At 35.7% G+C, this 18,838-nt stretch overlaps 2 protein-coding genes across 2 annotated transcripts; both read left to right on the plus strand.

The window, feature by feature from the left end:
• The first annotated feature begins 1,592 nt into the window (after positions 1–1,592).
• LOC111695850 (DNA repair protein complementing XP-A cells homolog) lies at positions 1,593–9,295 on the plus strand. Its single transcript, XM_023465308.1, has 9 exons — positions 1,593–1,953; positions 2,136–2,265; positions 2,802–2,896; positions 3,956–4,028; positions 4,513–4,614; positions 5,107–5,160; positions 5,516–5,606; positions 8,713–8,886; positions 9,032–9,295. The coding sequence occupies exons 1-9, from the start codon at positions 1,728–1,730 to the stop codon at positions 9,089–9,091; spliced, it is 1,005 nt and encodes a 334-aa protein (XP_023321076.1). The 5' UTR covers positions 1,593–1,727; the 3' UTR covers positions 9,092–9,295.
• Positions 9,285–18,822, plus strand: LOC111695841 (uncharacterized). Its single transcript, XM_023465296.1, has 16 exons — positions 9,285–9,355; positions 9,801–9,944; positions 10,052–10,146; positions 10,828–11,091; positions 11,322–11,637; positions 11,714–12,000; positions 12,354–12,441; positions 12,673–12,724; positions 13,228–13,289; positions 13,702–13,792; positions 14,319–14,926; positions 15,108–16,102; positions 16,207–16,406; positions 16,713–16,980; positions 17,226–18,137; positions 18,608–18,822. Exons 1-15 carry the CDS (start codon positions 9,305–9,307, stop codon positions 17,380–17,382), a joined length of 3,678 nt encoding a protein of 1,225 aa, XP_023321064.1. The 5' UTR covers positions 9,285–9,304; the 3' UTR covers positions 17,383–18,137; positions 18,608–18,822.
• Positions 18,823–18,838: the final 16 nt, after the last annotated feature.

Consider the following 18,838-nt stretch of genomic DNA (forward strand, 5'->3'; position numbering starts at 1 on the left):
TCTAATATTCATAATTCTAGTTATTCAAAAGACTTTGGAAAGTATAACTCTTGATTTAATTTCCTCCCATTGAAATTAGACCGGAATTTTATAAACCGTGGCCGTATAGAAGCGGGGGATAAAACATCGGCTGGATGAAAGTTATATTATTGACCGATAAATATGGATTTGGCCTCCCCGGCCCCCTCTCCACCTGTCTGTTAAACTGTTTATATATCCTAACCTGTCCACGCCCCTGAGTTGGAAAACATAAGAGGAAAACTTTGCATAATTAATTCCCTGAAACATGAGAATATAATGCCGGACACACCCTTCCAAAACTTAAACAAAATTAATTTAATGTTTGTATACATTATATAATTCATAGTTTATATTGTAATACAGTACAACCACGGTAATTACTCCTGTTTATTTCAAGTACCGTGCAGACTTTCATGCAGCTAGAGCAAGCTGTACAGTACACCTACACATACAGACTTTATATACGCCAAAACGGGATAGTACACCGGCATGAAGCAGCACCTTCTAGTTCTATGGAGATCTATGTAGCACAACACGTAAATGCATGTACATAACGTTTCAGTATTTATACATACATAGAAAGAAAGAAAATAGTGTATCGAGGGAAGTATTCAAGGATGAGAGAGGATGTAAAAAAAACTTGCAGACAAAATCAACAATTTTTTTCTTCATATATATAATGAGAAGATATATAAAAGAGGATGAGAAAAGGATATTGAAGAGTAAGATAGGAGGATATTGAAGAGGTGAGAGGAGGATATTGATAAGAATGAGAGGAGGATATTGAAGAGTATGAGAGGAGGATATTGAAGAGGATGAGAGGAGGATATTGAAGAGAATGAGGGCCGAGGGAATGATATTAAAGATAGAGGAGGATTTTGAAGAGGATGAGAGGAGGATATTGATAAGAATGAGAGGAGGATATTGAAGAGTATGAGAGTAGGATATTGAAGAGGATGAGAGGAGGATATTGAAGAGAATGAGAGAAGGATATTGAAGAGAATGAGGGCCGAGGGAATGATATTGAAGATGATGAGAGGAGGATTTTGAAGAGGATGAGAGGAGGATATTGAAGAGAATGAGAGGAGGATATTGAAGAGTATGAGAGTAGGATATTGAAGAGGATGAGAGGGGATATTGAAGAGAATGAGAGGAGGATATTGAAGAGAATGAGAGGAGGATATTGAAGAGAATGAGGGCCGAGGGAATGATATTGAAGATGATGAGAGGAGGATTTTGAAGAGGATGAGAGGAGGATATTGAAGAGGATGAGGGACGAGGGGACGATATTGAAGAGGATGAGAGGAGGATATTGAAGAGGCATGAGAGGAGGATATTGAAGAGGGCCGGGGGAGGATATTGAATATCTACAAATTTATATTGAACATAATTATTATATCGTTTTCTTTCCACAATCCACATTTTAAATAAAACATATTAAAACCCTTTTGACCAAAAATAAATTTTTATTTTGATTAAAATTTTATTGAGAAACAATAATTTCGATAAAAATAAAAATGATTTTCTGTATTTATAAAACATATATTTTTGGAAAATCAGACTAGCGTCAGCTGTTGTTCTGCTGAATCTTCTCCTATCACTGTAAAGTGCATAGTACACTCTGTTTTCATTTTTAATTGTTTCGTAATTATTTTCCATCAATACTTTGGACTTAAAACCGATCTGATTTGGCGGAAGTAAATCTGATGCACATGATGGCTGTGAATAGGGACGAAGAAAGAGTTAAATCTCTGTTTGATCTAGAAGATGATGAAGATAAGGCGGATGGAGAAAACCTGATAAATCCAGATGTTCCGACTCCTGGTACAACTTGTACCACAGCTACGACTGATGATATTGATGAAGAATTTAGTGATGCCGAAGATGATCAACTGAAAAAGGCTGTTGAAGAATATGAAGAGAAAACATCCGGTATTTTAATCCTGTCGTTTAGGGTGTATGCTACTTTAATAATTTTCTTGTTGTAAATGGGGATATCTATTACATTTTAGGATAAACTTGACGCTTTTCATGCTTATTATCTAATGAATTTTCTTAAGATTATCAAATTTGGCTCTAGAACTTTTATTCTATCTAATGGTACCTCGTCAAAGATGCTGGTAAGCGGCCTCTCACCTCTGCGGAGAAAGCAAGAGCAGAACGGAATCGGTTGAAAGCACTTTCTCTCAAGAAATCCCGTCTTCTTACCCATCCTTACTCCGGAGCTGGTTCAAAACTTCACAGGTAAGATAAAAAATCTTAATAGAGCAAAGATATGAAGATATAAACTGGATATTTTCATAGTTTTAAAGTTTCAAAAATCAACGTGGTCAAACTTCTAAGTATCTAGGATTTTGATTTTTACGACAAACCTTTCACTTTTTGCTTTGTTGATAAATTGATACATCAAAGTTGACTTAATGCTCCTCCATATTAAAATAGTAAAAGTGATGAACTCCGAGTAAGAGTTAATTAAAAAGTCCCAGGAATCTAAAACTTTATTTTTACAGTGACATTTTGTCCTTGGACTTTTTCCTTGAAACATATTTTTACATAGATGGAGGGGGGGGGGGGATCTCAAATCTAGAGATTTTCCTGTAGCGAAAATCATCAAAAATATATGTGCATTGTCTGTGCATTGTCATTTTCTCCGTAATTGAAGAAATTTTTATTGAATTTTCTTGTTACAGAAAAATAATTCTGATCTTTTAAAATCAAAATAATTAATTCTATCCTTCTTTTCATTTTCTGCGACAGCTTCTTTAATTTCTTGTATAAAGGTCCGAGCAGCCGAAGCTTGTGGATAGTGGGGGTGGATTCTTTATAGAGGAGGAGGAGGAGGGGAAGGAAGAGAGAATTATCGTTGAAACACCAGGTTCAGTCTTCTTTTTACTTAATCCGAGATTAATAAATAGCAAGATAAGGTTAAACTAGATACAGTACGTGTACTTCAACTGCTTCATGCTGTTTAACAAATCAGACCTCTGGGACCGAATTTAGAGAATTGAGCTACTTCGCTGAACTATCCACTTAAGGTTCAAATTTGAGCCACCGATTATTACTTGTCCACTTGAAGACGAGCTTCTAAGAGACCATCTTGATTTAGGAAGAAGTGTCAGTTTTCCTGGTGACCCATACCATTTCCAGGATCATAGGCTTCATCAGGGTAGGGGCACTTGGCTTAGATACATCTGTTTAAATTGTTTCACATTTCTTGCATTTTTGATGCATTTTTGATGTTTTCAGGTAGTGAATTTCACTGCTGAACTATACTATTAAAGAAAAAGTGCTTTCTTATACCCAAATTGGGTCTGGAAGCTACTATATAAAGGAACTGTTCACTTGTTCTGGTTACTCTCCTTTCAGTGTCACCATACAGCTCAAACCAAATCTTTCTGTCCACTTCATCTATTCCATGTATGATTTTGTAGGTTTGTACAAGATCGGTGTTCTTCTCTCCTCCAGTGTAGTCAGACCAAGTTCTTTTACTCTTCAAACTATAGAGTCCGGAAGGATTTGAATCGGTGATTCAAATTTAATCCGGTGGTAGCGACAGCGACATAGCTCATAAAATTCGGTCCCTGTTCTATTATTTTAAACTTGTTTGTTTGTTTTGTTTGTCCTTTTAACCGTCATAACCACTGAAGGGATCGGGTCTAATTTTTGTTATTTTTTTTATGCCCTAGGGGATGGTTATGGCCATTTAGTGGTGGCTCCATAAATTTGTTAATTTTTTTAAATGTTCTTTTTTATATTTGAAACCCAGCGAAACTATAGTTTGGTTGAGGACGTAGAAAAAGTATGTAGAAACAAGGAGTCCAGTAAAAAGCGAAAAATGTTTCCCATCACTCATGTCAATGTCGTGCGAAAGTATCTCGATTTCGAAATTTCGTCAAAATATAAAATTTTCCCAATTTATTAAAAGTATATTTAGGACCTATTCTTCCTTATGATCAACCAACCTGCAGCATGTGTGAATCTAGATTCAGTGATTCATTCCTACATAGGTCAGCTTTAAGATTTACAAATATTATATTACTTGACTACAAAGTTTTGTACCCTTATGCAATTAAAAAAAATTACAATTTTCACGAGTCTGAACTGTTATTAGCTTCAACCGAATTTAACGAATTTGAACTGTCTACCGCCGGTTCAAATTTGAATCACCGATTAACTTTGAATCAGTGGTTCAAACTGATTCGGTAGTTGGTAGTTCAACGACGTAGCTTACATTCATTAAATTCGGTTCCAGATTATTAAAATATAAAATTAGAGAATATTTACTATTCATGAAAGAAAAAAGATTTTATTTGATTATCTGTGCTTTCCATTCCAGGGGAAAATAGGAATTCCTCCTGAGTTACTTTTTATTCTAATAATTTTTTTCTTTTGCACAACTGTCAAATACTTGGGGGTAGTTAAAAGATAATTTAAATAGAGTTTTTAAAAAATTAGTTTATTCATTTAATATATGTAAGCTATAATTTTCAGAACGTTTGATTGTATAGTGTGTGATAACTGCAAGGATACTGGTAAAGATGGTGAACATGAGCTAATTGCTAAAACAGAAGCAAAAACTACTTTTATTCTCAAGTAAGGATAAATTCATGTTACCATCCCAAAGACGTTAATATGTAGGCATGGTTGTTTAATTTTAGAAATTNGAAACAGAGTCATGAAAAGTTCTTTTTGATACTATTTACCCAAAAATATTTATTTCCAACTAAAAATCATTTGTTTACAGCAATTCAACGAAAAAAAAATGTTGAATAACTTTTAGCGAAAAACATGATTTAATTAAAAATGAGGGAGGGAATGATTTTTAGGAAAATATGCATCACTGTATATGTAACTTCGCCTTGTTATTCAAAAGAAATTGGTTTAGTAGCGTCAACAAGCAAAATTCATAAAAGCATTTAAATCTATGATTATTGATTAAAGTTCTTTTTCATTTGCTCTTTAATAAAAGATTATCAAAGCATGTTTACTAATATATTATTTTTTTAATTTTAAAGATTACAGATTACTAAACTTTTTATAAATAATTTTGCTCTCTCCATATTCATAGTTTTATTTATTTTTTAGAGATTTTCACTTTGACGAGTGGGAAGGAAGTAAACCTTTAAGATTTATGACGAGGTAATTTTCTTATCGGTATTTTTCAAAATTTATTTTCCTCAGTCTGCAATCTCCATCTTATCTAAATTACTTCATTTTTTAGTTAATTTATTTTTATAAGTTTGTGTTTACTGCGTACAAACCTTAAAATGTAATTATCAGAGGATTTTATAGATTTTGGAAAAAACTAAACTGCTACAAATTATCCTTAATTTGGATATTTTTTTCCTCCGAAACATTTCATATTCTTTAAAAGCTTAAAAAATTTTCTCCATTTTGGTTAAACATGATTTTTAGTATTTATTTTTGTTAGATTTATGGTTAAAATTATTTTGAGAGATAAAAACTGAATTTGATTTTTAAAAATGGTTTAAAGAAAGAATCCGCATAATCCCCGGGGCGGAGAGATGAAACTGTATCTCCGGCTCCAGGTAGAGGAGAGAGCTATGCTGGTTTGGGGTTCAGAGGTATATTCATCTATATTTATTTTGCTTGTCAGTATTTGGTTGAATCTAATTAACGTCAAAACGGCTGATAGGTCGAATCGGAACCAATTTTTTTATGGCAACTCACATGGACGTCAAAGTTGAAAATTTTGCCTGAAAAAATTTCGACATATATTTTTGTGATAATTCAAAATGGCCGCTTTCAAAGCAGTTAAAAGCTAAAATTGTTTAAAGAAAAGTGGTCTAAAAGCCTAGTTATACCAATTTTGGGATTATATTCCTCACTGGTTATTGATTGTGTGAGACTTGTAGGTTTACACCTTTAGTTTGTTTATGTTTATTTAATTGACTCTTGTCTCTCACTTTATGTGTCGCACGTGTCTCAGGGACGTGCTAAAGATTTATTGTACCGTGGAATAATTGTTCCTCTTTATTACTCAGGATAGAAGATAAATCCAGGTTTAAGTATTTATTTATCCTCCATAAGCAGGTGATAACTGAAATAAATTAATCACATTTAAATAATAATAATAAAAACAAAAGTCGATATTCAGTAAAATTAGCTATTTATAAGGCGCGGCTTTTTAACCCTATTCCCGCTGGGGGGGGGTCAATTTGACCCCCCCCTGTGGTTTTTTTTTACATAACTCAAAAAGTATTGGTCTAAGGCTGTTGAAATTTTCTGACTTTTCTTACATACCCAAAGCCCTCCCTTTAGGCCTAAAACCGGGCTTTAATACTAACTGCCTGAGTCCTCAGGCACACTGCCTAATAATACATTTTTGAATATTTATATCTAATTACAATCTTTAGAAAAATAAATATTAATCACCTATAGGATCATTTTGAGGTGCAACAACCTATAGAGATCTTGATCGCTCACACCCAGCGATCTAAAGTTTTAAATCCAGATTAGCTTTTGTCACGAAAAAAGATTTAGATATTTTTCGTATTCAGTTTTTATATATTTCACATTATAGTTCAAGAGTTTTTTGTGAGGAATATACCTGAATTGGATTCAGGATAAGCACGATCCGTTGAGCATAGTATAGATCGACTATGCTAAAAAAGGGCTGCAGAGAAATCTTCTTTGCACTTCAGGGTCTAGAAAAAAGAATGTTTTAGGGTCTTTTTACTAGAGCTGAGAGGTGTGATTAAGTTTAGAAGAATGCATAAATAAATATATATTTGTACCTATATATATAAAGCTGAGAACTAGTCCAGCTGTTGTACACACTACACGGTCCTTCCGCCTCTATAAAAGATGCATTATTCATTTATGCTCATTTTTAAGTAGACTTTTTAGGGAATTTGTTTGTTTACCTAAAATGCTACAAGAGGCCGCAAGGACGTAAAGTAGAGGCACGAGGATCTGTCGTAGTTGCTATAACTTCAGATCTAGATAAAGAATTGATAATTTTGTGTTAATCAATTTTATGTTTTTCTTTAATGCAGACTTCTTTACAATTTTAACATGTATAAAAATGTACCTATGAATATTAACAGTAGCAGAGTGTGGGGGGGCTAGGACATCCCGCCCACAGTCCGTTAAAATCTCATTTAGTACGCGCCGTACATTATATCTGAAACATTCAGATATTAAATAAAAAGGTTTTTTCATTTTAATTTCCAAACCTAGAAATTAGAATAAGTTTTACTTTTTTAAAATTGTTTAAAACGTTTCCAAACAGTACTTGGAAATATATTTTTAAAAGAGAGTATATAGGCTTTAACTTTGATTAAATAAAATTGTGTTTAAATGAAGGAAAAGATTTTAAGAGACATGGACGTGGTAAATTATAATTATGAGGATTGTGCGGCCTCCATGTTTCATCATGCGTCCTTCTCGAGTTTCTCCAACTATGAACTTCTCCTGTGGTCGAGTCGTCTTCCCTAAATAGTTCAGAATTTACAGATTGTCCTTTTAAACGATTGAGCAACATTTTTTTGGAACCTCAAATATCTCGGCTAAGACAGGGGTGGCTTATGGCCCGGCTGGTCAAAATAAAAAAATATCACTTACAAGAGTGCCCTGGAGTTATATATATAACAATTGATAATGCTTAATTTTCACAGAGTAAGGGTTAAAGGGACAGACCGGCTATGTAAGGTAGTTAAACTAAGTATGCAGTGTTGTGGACATATTCTTTAGGATTCATTTGAGACAAAAACGTTTCCACGATGTATAATTAGTGATTTTGAGCGCAAAGTCGACGTTCAAAATCATGAATTTGGGTGGGTACGTTTTCAAAATCGGTTTTTTAAAGTTATTAAATAACGACGACGAAAAATAAAGTAAAAATTGTTCATCATTATATTGAATTTCTCATTTTCTATGAATGTGTTCGCAGATTTCTTCAAATTTTTTAAATATCGTCTTTTTAATAAATATTCTAGAATATCTGCAGGAAATCTTTGTGATCAGAGAGAGATTATAGATACTAATAGTTGAATAAGATTACTTTTTTTCGATGATTTGATTTTTATTTTCTCAATCTGTTCCTAAACAACTAATTAGTTAACTGTAGAATTTGGTTACATTTTTGTCGTCGTTATTTAATAATTAAAAAAAGAACAATTCTGAAAACGTATCTACCCAAAAGTACGATTTTAAACGTCGACTTTGCGCTCTAACTCAGGATTTACAGATTTTTAAAAAGTTTTATATGTCTCAAATGAATCCTGAAGAATTTGTCCACAACACTGCATGCTCAGTTTAACTACTTTACATAGTCGGTCTGTCCCTTTAACCATTTTTATTGATTTAAAGGGACTGAAAGCAGAATTAAAAGTGACCCTCCATACAAAATGAAAATGCCCGATTTACAAGGTTTGTTTGTAATCTTTATCTGATTAATAATAAAAATTTTGATTCTGATAATTCCTGTACGTTTTCTTGTAGTAGAAATGCACAAATCTCCTTTGTTGAGAAACCAAAATTGAAAATAATCAGTTTACTAAATTGCAAACATTGATATATTATTCATACTTGATCAGACAAAGCTTCAAAGTATACTGTTGTGTAACGGTTAGTGAAGGCCATCTTTGCATGGAGGGTCATTTGAAATCTCGCTTACAGTCCCTTTAAATATTTACAGTTTTCATAATAATATCCAATTATAATAAGGAAGCTCTGCTGGAGGAGCTGGAGAAGAGGGATGAGAGGAAGGTTGAAACCAAGGTCAGGAAGTACAACAAGAAGATGAAGCAGTTGAGGATGAGTGTCCGGAGTAGTCTGTACAAGAAGGACTTGTCTACACACACACATCAATACAAGGACGAGGTTTATCATGAAGACAAGGATAGAAATAATCTTATTCATCACATTATTTTTTCAATTAAAAACTTTCCTCACATACCATGAAAGAAATTTATTGATAAATATTTCTTGCAAGATAATCAGTAAATTCGTATTATTAGGAGTTAAAGATTATTTTTATGTATAGGACGAATACTCGCAAACTTGCGAAAGCTGTGGTCATATTAACACGTATGAGAAAATGTAATGTTCTTGTGCTAGCTCAAAAAAATGAGTTTAAACCACTAAACCTATGACAAGTATGTTCTCAAATCTCAGTACCTGGATCCAGTTCAATAGTAATCCCAGAGTAAGGTTAAATAGGTCTTAGCCCCTGACTTCTTTTAACCTGTGATACTCTACTTAAAAAAAATGTTTTTTTAAAAATAATTTTATGCTTATTTCAGAAAAATGAATCGTCATGGATGAAAATGAAATCCAGGAACTAAATATTCCTCCTCCTCAATTGGAGGTTTGCAAGATAAATATTGCGGGTTTCGTCCAACTTTTATCCTGTATTTTAATTTTAATTTCCACTTCGGCCAAAATAAAAAATTAAAGAACTCCATATCAAGCGAAAAAGAAATGACAATGTTATATCAATTTATAGAGAATATGAACATAGTTATTTCTTCTGTCGAAACCCAGTCAGGCTCAAGACAGGTTAAATCGTTTCACGTTTACTCGAGCCCTATCTAAAATATTTATTTTCCATCTTGTACAAGTGTGTTGTTTAAAAGTTAGATGTTTAGAGAATCTGAGGATATAATTATGAATATTTTTGTTACTTTTCCCCCTTAAAAGATGAACTTTCCGTGTAAATTGAAATCAATTTGTCATTTTCCGCTGAAAGGATGAACGGAAAAAGTAAATTGAAAAGATCGGAAATTATAAAATTTATATTAATAACTGTTTAGAGGGTTCTTCATCTGTTCAATATGGACGAGGACGAGGTAGAGCACATCCAGGGTCTCATGCTCAGGATTGGTCTACATGAAACCAACCTCACCAAGGCTCTGCTCAGAGGAGATTACTCCATAGCTGAGAAGATTATTGATGAGGTGAAATTTTAGAAAAAATGAGGGATGGTTGTGACCGTGGGGGCGGGGATATTATCGAATCGGCTAAAAGTTGAAATGAAAAATGTTTCATCAACATATATTTTCAGACTAGAGATCCGGACTTTTTGAATGATGGAGCTCTTCAAGCAACTCCTTTGAACATAGTCCTTAGTGGACCTAGTGGTCCTTACCAACAACCCAGGTACAAAGTCCTAGTGGACCTAGTGGTCCTTACCAACAACCCAGGTAAATAGTCCTAGTGGACTTAGTGGTCCTTACCAACAACCCAGGTATATAGACCTTAGTGGACCTAGTGGTCCTTACCAACAACCCAGGTAGATGGTCTTTAGTGGACCTAGTGGTCCTAACCAACAACCCAGGAACATAGTTCTAGTGGACTTAGTGGTCCTTACCAACAACCCAGGTGTATAGTCGTAGTGGACCTAGTGGTCCTTACCAACAACCTAGGTATATTGTCCTTAGTGGACCTAGTGGTCCTAACCAACAACCCAGGTACATGGTCCTTAGTGGACCTAGTGGTCCTTGCCAACAACCCAGGCACATAGTCCTTAGTGGATCTAGTGGTCCTTACTAACAACCCAGGTATAAAGTCCTTAATGGACCAAGAGGTCCTTACCAACAACCCAGGTACATAGTCCTAGTGGACCTAGTGGTTCTTACCAACAACCCAGGGACTTGGTCCTTTTTGAACCTAGTGGTCCTAACCAACAACCCAGGAACATGGTCCTAAGTGGATTGAATTGTTACTGGTTATTACATTGGTTAGGTTTTATTATATAAAGCTGTTTGTGTACAGTGTAATCTAATAATAGTTATTTTTCATGTATTTCATTAAACATTTTATATGTAATCTTTACATCAGGAACCTGCGCATAGCAAAGTTACTACTGGAGAAAGGTGGCAATCCTAACCTTCGTATTCCGAACCATGATATGGAAAGTGCTAACGAGTCTCCTCTTGAACTTCTACTCTGTTACTACCTGAGACTGATCCATGTATTCGGTCTACCTGGGACCGGAGTAACATCTACTCCGTCCCGAGCAGAGGAAATAGAATTGATAGATAGTGTCGGAATAAACGGAGAACTCAAGAGTCTCACTCCGCAGACTATTACAAGACAGACAAGGTACCATCCTTCAAATAGTTATTATTTTCTTCCATCTGTTAAACAAATGTTTACTTTTGTAAAAAATCCAAGAATTAGTTGATGATTTAATAAAGAAACATTGCTCTAGTCTCTTAAAGCATTCTGGGAGTTATTCATTAGATTTCCTTTCAGATCTGATTGATTGAGTGAGTGCAAATAAAAACTAAAATTCCTATGTTGAGTAAACTTCTAATATGTAATGTTTGTAGGGAATTATTATACTTCTGCTTGGAACGAGGAGGGGATCCTAACCTACCAACTACTGAAGCAGCTAAAACTATTTATCATCTAGCTGTAGTAGCTCCGGTTGTAGATCAAGATCTGCTCCAAAGGATGCTGGAGTTGGGAGCTAACGTGAACCATGCTGATGTACACAACACCACTCCGCTCATGGACATCATTAACTTGGGGGTGGAGAAGAGGAGCCTGGAGGAGCTCGAGAGGTTGGAGAAGAACGGACGCCTTCCTTTGCTGGATATACAGAACTGTAGTCTACAGTCGACACTATTTAGAGCAGCATTTAAGGTAGATAAGGCAGAGATTTAGGCAAGAATTTAAATTTCCGTGTGATTCTTTTTAATGAAGTCCTTTCTATATTCAGGGTCAGGGTAAGGTTGTGATGAAGCTCCTAGATTTGGGAGCTTCTCCGGGTTTATCAGCGCGTGCTGCGCCCAGGATCCGTCCCCGTCTTCTCCAAACCCAATATGTGAAGAAGTTGAGCGGAATCCCTCCCCTGCTCTCCCCTCTCCTAGGGAACTCTCCGTGTACCTCCAACCTTCACGTCCAAATACCCCGCCGGTCAGCGCGCTACCAGGAGGATCCTCCTGAGTTCCAGGTTTCACTCTCAGATCATGTCATTAGGACGAAGATATCTCCATTAGTCGACAGGAAGGATTATTTTTTAAATTTTCAGTTGTTTAAACTTGTTTCTCAGTAGTTTGTGAAGAGGTTCAACCGACTTGCCAACAAAAATTGAAAATAACATTTTTTAATATTAACATAACTAATTATCGAAAAGTTTCAAGAAAATTTCGAGCGCGTTTTTACGAATTTAAATCGTATGCTCATTACAACTACGTCTAACCCCCTACAACTCCCCCCACCCAGCTTAATCTAACCTAACCTATCCTAAAATCTGATATAGTTTTAGGTCAGAAAGCCTAAAGGTCAGATTTCTGTAGTTCAGATGAGTGGGTACCGTTTTTCCAGTATCAAATTTTAAATGTAACTCCTATCTTTAGTGGCAAGTTTGTAGATAAAACAGTTACGGAGAAACTATTTGCTCTGACAACCTACTTCACAGATCATAAAAGGGTTGCTAACTCCAAGGTATAATAAAGACAGCAATATAGTAGTAACCTCAAGAAATTAAACGGAACTACAAACTAAACGTAACAATCAAAACTGAAAATAAATTTTCGACATTGAAAAGAATTTTACATTTACAAGTTAACGAAAACACAGTTACCGATTACATTATATAATATTCTAGAGAGGAACACTGTTTTTTTTATGAATTATGTTAAGACTTTTATTTGTTATAACATGATCATATTTCAGTGTGTAGACGCTAACGCTGTAACTCATTTACTCTACGGCCAAACAACTGCAGGTTAGAATACTCATAGTAATAATTATACTACTTTATAAATAAACTTTCTTTAAAAAAGTTTTTAAAAAATATTTTTCTTTTTTTTTCATTCTTCTTTACATCTCTCAAACATAGTATTTTCTTTACATCTCCCAAACATAGGTTTTTATTTACATCTTCCAAACATAATGTTTTCTTAACATCTTCCAAACATAGTATTTTATTTACATCTTCCAAACATAATGTTTTCTCTACATCTTCCAAGCTTAGTATTTTCTCTACATCTTCCAAACATAGTATTTTCTCTACATCTCCCAAACATAGTATTTTCTCTACATCTTCCAAACTTAGTATTTTTTCTACATCTCCCAGACATAGTATTTTCTCTACATCTCCCAAACATATTCTTATCTCTACATCTCCCAAACATAATATTTTCTCTACATCTCCCAGACATAGTATTTTCTCTTCATCTCCCAAACATAGTATTTTCTCCAATTTCTTGTCAACCATATTTTTTCTAGGATTGAGACAGTTAGCTGTGAGAGCAATTCTCAGACACGCTCTTTTCTCTTCCACTCCTCAGGTATCCCTCATTCCCTCATCCTTAACCCAACCCTCTTCCTGATTACCATATTCTCCTAATCCTCAGGTATCCCACTGATTACCATATTCTTGTTATCCTCAGGTATCCCTACTTAATCTAACCCTCTTCCTCAATACCATATTCTCCTAATTTTATTCCTCTTTTGTACTCCTCTTTTTTTAAATTATTGTCTACCGTTAATTTCCTGGCAAGTACTGCCTGGAAAAGTTTTTGCACATTTACACAGATGGGGGGGGGGGGGGGTTCAGAGATCTCATATTTATTTTGAGTCTGTCTTCCTTGCTTTTCTATTCTTACTACGTTCAGTGTGCCAATCTTTCTATTCTCTTATAGTTTCATTTGTTATCATCTTTAAATGTATATTTTTTAAAACTCTATTTCGTAATTTGAGGTGACTGTTGAGAAGCTGAACCGAGTGTGTGAGAAGAGAGGGTTCACCTGGTTTCGTCTCATGATCCCACCAAGTGTGATCAGTGTTTCAGGTACAGTAAAGATTGGAGAGGATTTTATCCAGATGAAACCAATTTGTACTTGTTTCCTATATTGAACCTTTGTTATTAATTTGTTCGTTTTGTTTAAATGGCATTTTTAATGGGTTCAGATTTGTTAAGAGTTTTTGAATACCACTATGACGCGAGAAAAAACACTTTCTCGTTAAAGGACCAAGTTCTCTTTTTTAACACAGTGGTCGGCTATTATATCAATACAATGAAGACGACTTTTTTTATTAAAGTTTTGATTGCTAAAAAGCTTATTTCGAATTACGAGTTTACAAGTAATTAAATAAAAGCTTTTTTAATTGACAGCTTCTTTTGTTTCCATGTTTATGTGTATTCATGCTGTTTAAAAGCATTGAAATCGGAAGTCGTCTTTATTGGATTGATATATGAGACGACGACTGTAGCTTGTAGCAAAACTTGCATCGTCCTCTATGTGAGGAATAAATAAACTCGGTTTTCTAGTTTGAATAAGTTTGATGAAAGTAGAGTAAGAACATTATTTGTTAAGGTGCAATGCTTGCCCATGATTTCATTCTTGAGACTGGAAACGAGCTCGAACTCAGTTTCGAGGCTGGCCGAGGGGAAAATGAAGGAAGTCGAGTTGGGCAGGACCTCGACCTCGAGGACGAGTTCCAAGTAGATGAGGATCCTCGGTCCTCCGATGATTTATTGGATTCCGAGAATACTGAAGATCCAGAGACATTTTCTAACTCTGAGATAATATCTCCCAGTGATACAGATTCATTGTCTACAGAAGGTCGGACACTGAACCCCGGGGTTATTGACGGTATTTCCCTCAACTACAGTAATCTGGCGTGTGGTATATCCGCCGGGGCGAGCAGTTTATCCGCCGGAGCCAGTAGTTTCTCAGCCCTGGCTTCAAGCGGATTATCCCGTCTAGCGAGTGGAATATCTCACGCTGCAAGTGATATCTCGAGCAGTGCAAGATCTGGTTCCGTGACAATGAAAGAATCCTTTAGCTCCAGTAAAAACCCTGAGTGTGGCAGGTTGGATTGTTCAGGTTTACTGGAACCTGATGATTCGGAGGACTATTTTCTGGATGCTGAGACAGAATTGGATATGTTAGACCGAGAACTTGTTGGATTGAAATTTCAGGTAATATCATATATTAATTATTTTCTAATTTCCTCGTTTTAAAACCCTACTAATATCTTTTAATGTGTTTTGAGCAAGAACTACAGGATTATTTTAGTCTGATTGATCATCTTTCGGAAAATATAGCAGGGAAATGTTTTTGGAATAAATGTACCAAAAAAATGATTGAATGATTATCTAGGGTGAATTAGATTCGTTTGATCGTCAATGTGCAGACTGGGACAGGAGATTTCAATCCATCTCTAGCTCCGTGTTTGAACCTCAACTCAAACCTGCATCTCCGATACAGCCTCTGGTTAGTTCAGATTCTACCCCTGTAGTTGATCCTAGTATAGCGGCGCTAAGTGAGAAGATAAGAAGGATGAGGGAGAGAATGCTGGCGGAGCACGATTCCTTGGATCAGGATTTCGTGAGGCTAAAGTTGAAAGAAAGAGTATCTCCTGATCCTGACAGAGATCTGGAAGTTCATCAGGAATTCCTGGAGGAGACAGACGAATATTTGACCGGAATACGAGATTGGTGTGAAAAGAACGGGATGAGTTCTCTGGATTCGAAATTATCTGACGTCAGTGTTCAGCCGAGGTCCACGGATACCGGAGGGGAGGTCCGTTTGAGGATTGATGAAAACTGGTCGTTAGGAACCTCTAGGGCTTTAGAGGATAGCGAGGTTGTAAACATGCCTTTGGAAGTTGGGTTTAGTAATTTAGAAGGGTTTGATCCTTCAAAAAGGAAAGAAAGGGGTGATATATCAGTAAACCACACTGAAGAGCTAGTTAGAACTTTAAATGTAGTTTTTGGAAACCCAACAACATCTGATCCTTCAGTCTCACGTGCGGAACGAAACGTCGAACTTTCTTCCTTAAAGAACCGTACACCTGTTCCGCCTGTGAGTCCAGATATACACGACCCCAACAAGTTCCATGATACACAAAATGATCTCAGCACTCCAGACGAACCATTTGACCTGAATCTGATTGCTCCGGAGGCGAATCTGTCTCAAGGAGTTCCTACTCGTCGGCTTGAAAGTGTAACGGAAGAGGATGAAGATGAGGACGGAGTGTACACTACTCCGGACTCAACCATCAGTGATATTGTTCCAGATCTCGCCCAGGAGTCATCAGATTCTGACTCGGATACATGGGGTGGAACCTTTAGTCTACGTCATATATGTTGCAGGTGAGACAAAAAGTTTACCCCCCCCCCCTCCCCGATCTCCACTCCAATCATTTAAAAACCTGTAATTATAACATTTCCTTTGTTTGAAATTCTTTGATTATCAGGAAAGATTCTGTGGACGAAAGCTTAGTAACGGAGAGTACTGTTGTGTCCCGTCTCAATGTTCGTGTTCTTGATGCTCTCAACGATGAACTCGGAGTTCCAACCTCACTACGGCCTTGCTTCTCATTGGAGGCGGCGAAACTACAGATCTCTCTTCTACTCTTCAACCATCAGTCAATTGTTTGTGATAGAAACTGTGAAGGTGATAATTATGTATGACTGTATATATGACAGTCAGTATTTCATTTCTGTATAAAGATTTATTATGAATGTTGGAAAACTTTTCACAAGTTTGGTTAAACTAGTAAAACATATTTATCTACCACATTATTGATCAGATTATGTTTTGAATGCTACCTTTGTAAACTAGGCATCAACATCTTTGCACGGAGGGTAACTTGAAATCACACTTACAGTATATTTTTATTTTATTTCATGCCTTCCTTGATAATACTACTTCCTTATGTCCAAACTCAATCATTTTATATTTTCACTTACGGATTTCTAGGTGATGAATCTGATAATGATGATGAAGATGATGAGGACGAGGATGATGAGGATTTCTGGGAGACGGATGAGGAGGTTCATCATAACGCAGGAAGGGCTCTTAGTGACTCAACCCGGTCCATAGACAGGTTAAGCCTGGAGTCAGGTTCTACTAGTTCCTCTAGTGGAAACCTATCCGTCCTATCAAACTTTGGTTCAAGTCATGAGGATACTGATACAGTTGTTAGAATTCCCTCCCGTCTCAGCTCATGGGACAGTGACAGCACAAGGTATACATTTGTGAACAGGAAACAGTAAACACTCATCTTGAAATGGTCTATGGTCATAAACAGTCAAATGTTCAGTTGGTAGGATATCAGTGACATTTCACATTTCAAATTTAGCTCCATAAGATGTATCAAGATGCTATATACTATAAAGTGGTGCCAATTAATTTTTATAATTTAACTATTCTACAATTTAAAAAAATGGCCTTAACGACGTCAACCAACGTAGAAACAATTTTTATGCTTAGGGACGAAGGTCGAGGTGGAGATGGAGGTCGTCTTTCAAGATCCTCGGATTCAGACTGGTTGGAGGATTCGGAGGGTATGATCCGCCTCCGACACTTTTTAGCAGGACCTCCACCTCCTGATTGGGAACATTCCACCTCCAGTGATTCTGACGATTAGTCATGCTGAACTTGGAGGATTTGTCACGCACTTTTAGGATTAATCAGTAAACATGAGCCATTGAAACTTCGTGACGTCTCTACTGCTGACATAATCTCATAAAAAATTATTTATTTATGAAAGTTTTCAATGAATGGTGTTGTTCCAGTGTTAAAAATATTGAGATTTTTATTATGATATTCTACTATATTATCTATGATACTTAAACCGGCCATCACAGGAGAAACGAAGAGTTTTTGACTGTCAAGAATCCAACTTATTGCTAAGAAATAAACACACAAATACAGAGTAGTATTCACCTGAATACAGAGTAGTATCCACCTAAATACAGAGTAGTATCCACCTAAATACAGAGTAGTATCCACCTAAATACAGAGTAGTATCCACCTGAATACAGAGTAGTATTCACCTGAATACAGAGTAGTATCCACCTAAATATTGTGTAGTATCTATCTACATACCAAGAAGTATCTACTTAAATAGCGAGTAGTATCCACCTAAATAATTAGTTGTATTCACCCAAATATCGAATAGTATCCACCTAAATATCGAATAGTATCCACCTAAATACTGAATATTATCCACATACATACCAAGTAGCATCAACCTAAATTATAATAGCGAGTAGTATCTACCTAAATACTCAGTTGTATCCACCCAAATACCAAATTTATCAACTTAAATACCAAATAGTATCCACCTAAATACCGAATAGTATCCACCTAAATACTGAATAGTATCCACCTACATACCAAGTACAGGGTGTCCCACGAAACATGACAGTATGCAGAACGACTTGAATGTCGTCTTGATTTTTGATATAATTTGCTGCGTTTATTTTTCAACCTAATTTTAGAAGTAAATTTTTAGAGATAATAATCACAAAATTTCCCTTGTCCTGCCATTTCCAAAATGTGGTCTGCCTTTTTTGTGCTTCCAATATTGCCCGAGATATGAAGAATTTCGTTCAGATTTCGACAATTTTGCTTTTATTTAACAAAATTGAAATCTGAACCAAACTCTTTATATCTCCAGTACTATTGAAAGCACAAAAAACGCAGACCACTTTTTGGAAATGCCAGGGCTAGGAGAATTATGTGATAGTTGTTTCAAGAATCATACATGTTAAAGTAGATAGAAGACTAAATGTCACAAATAAATTTAAATACCAAAGACGACTTTCAAGTCGTCTTTCTATTGTCATGTTTCGTGGGACACCCTGTAGTATCCACCTAAATACTGAGTAGTATCCACCTAAATACAGAGTAGTATCCAGCCAAAAACTGAGCAGAATCCATCCCTATAACGAGAAGTATCCACATTCCACTTAAATACTTTTCCTTAAAAGTTTCCTAGAAACGACTTTTCCATCGTTATTTCAAGAAATTATAATGGTTACTTTGTGAATCGTGTTTATTAAAATATACTTAATGTCTGTATCGTTGGGCGTACTTGT

This window comes from Eurytemora carolleeae, unplaced genomic scaffold (genome assembly GCF_000591075.1).
Source record: "Eurytemora carolleeae unplaced genomic scaffold, Eaff_2.0 scaffold237, whole genome shotgun sequence".
Lineage (NCBI taxonomy): Eukaryota > Metazoa > Arthropoda > Copepoda > Calanoida > Temoridae > Eurytemora > Eurytemora carolleeae.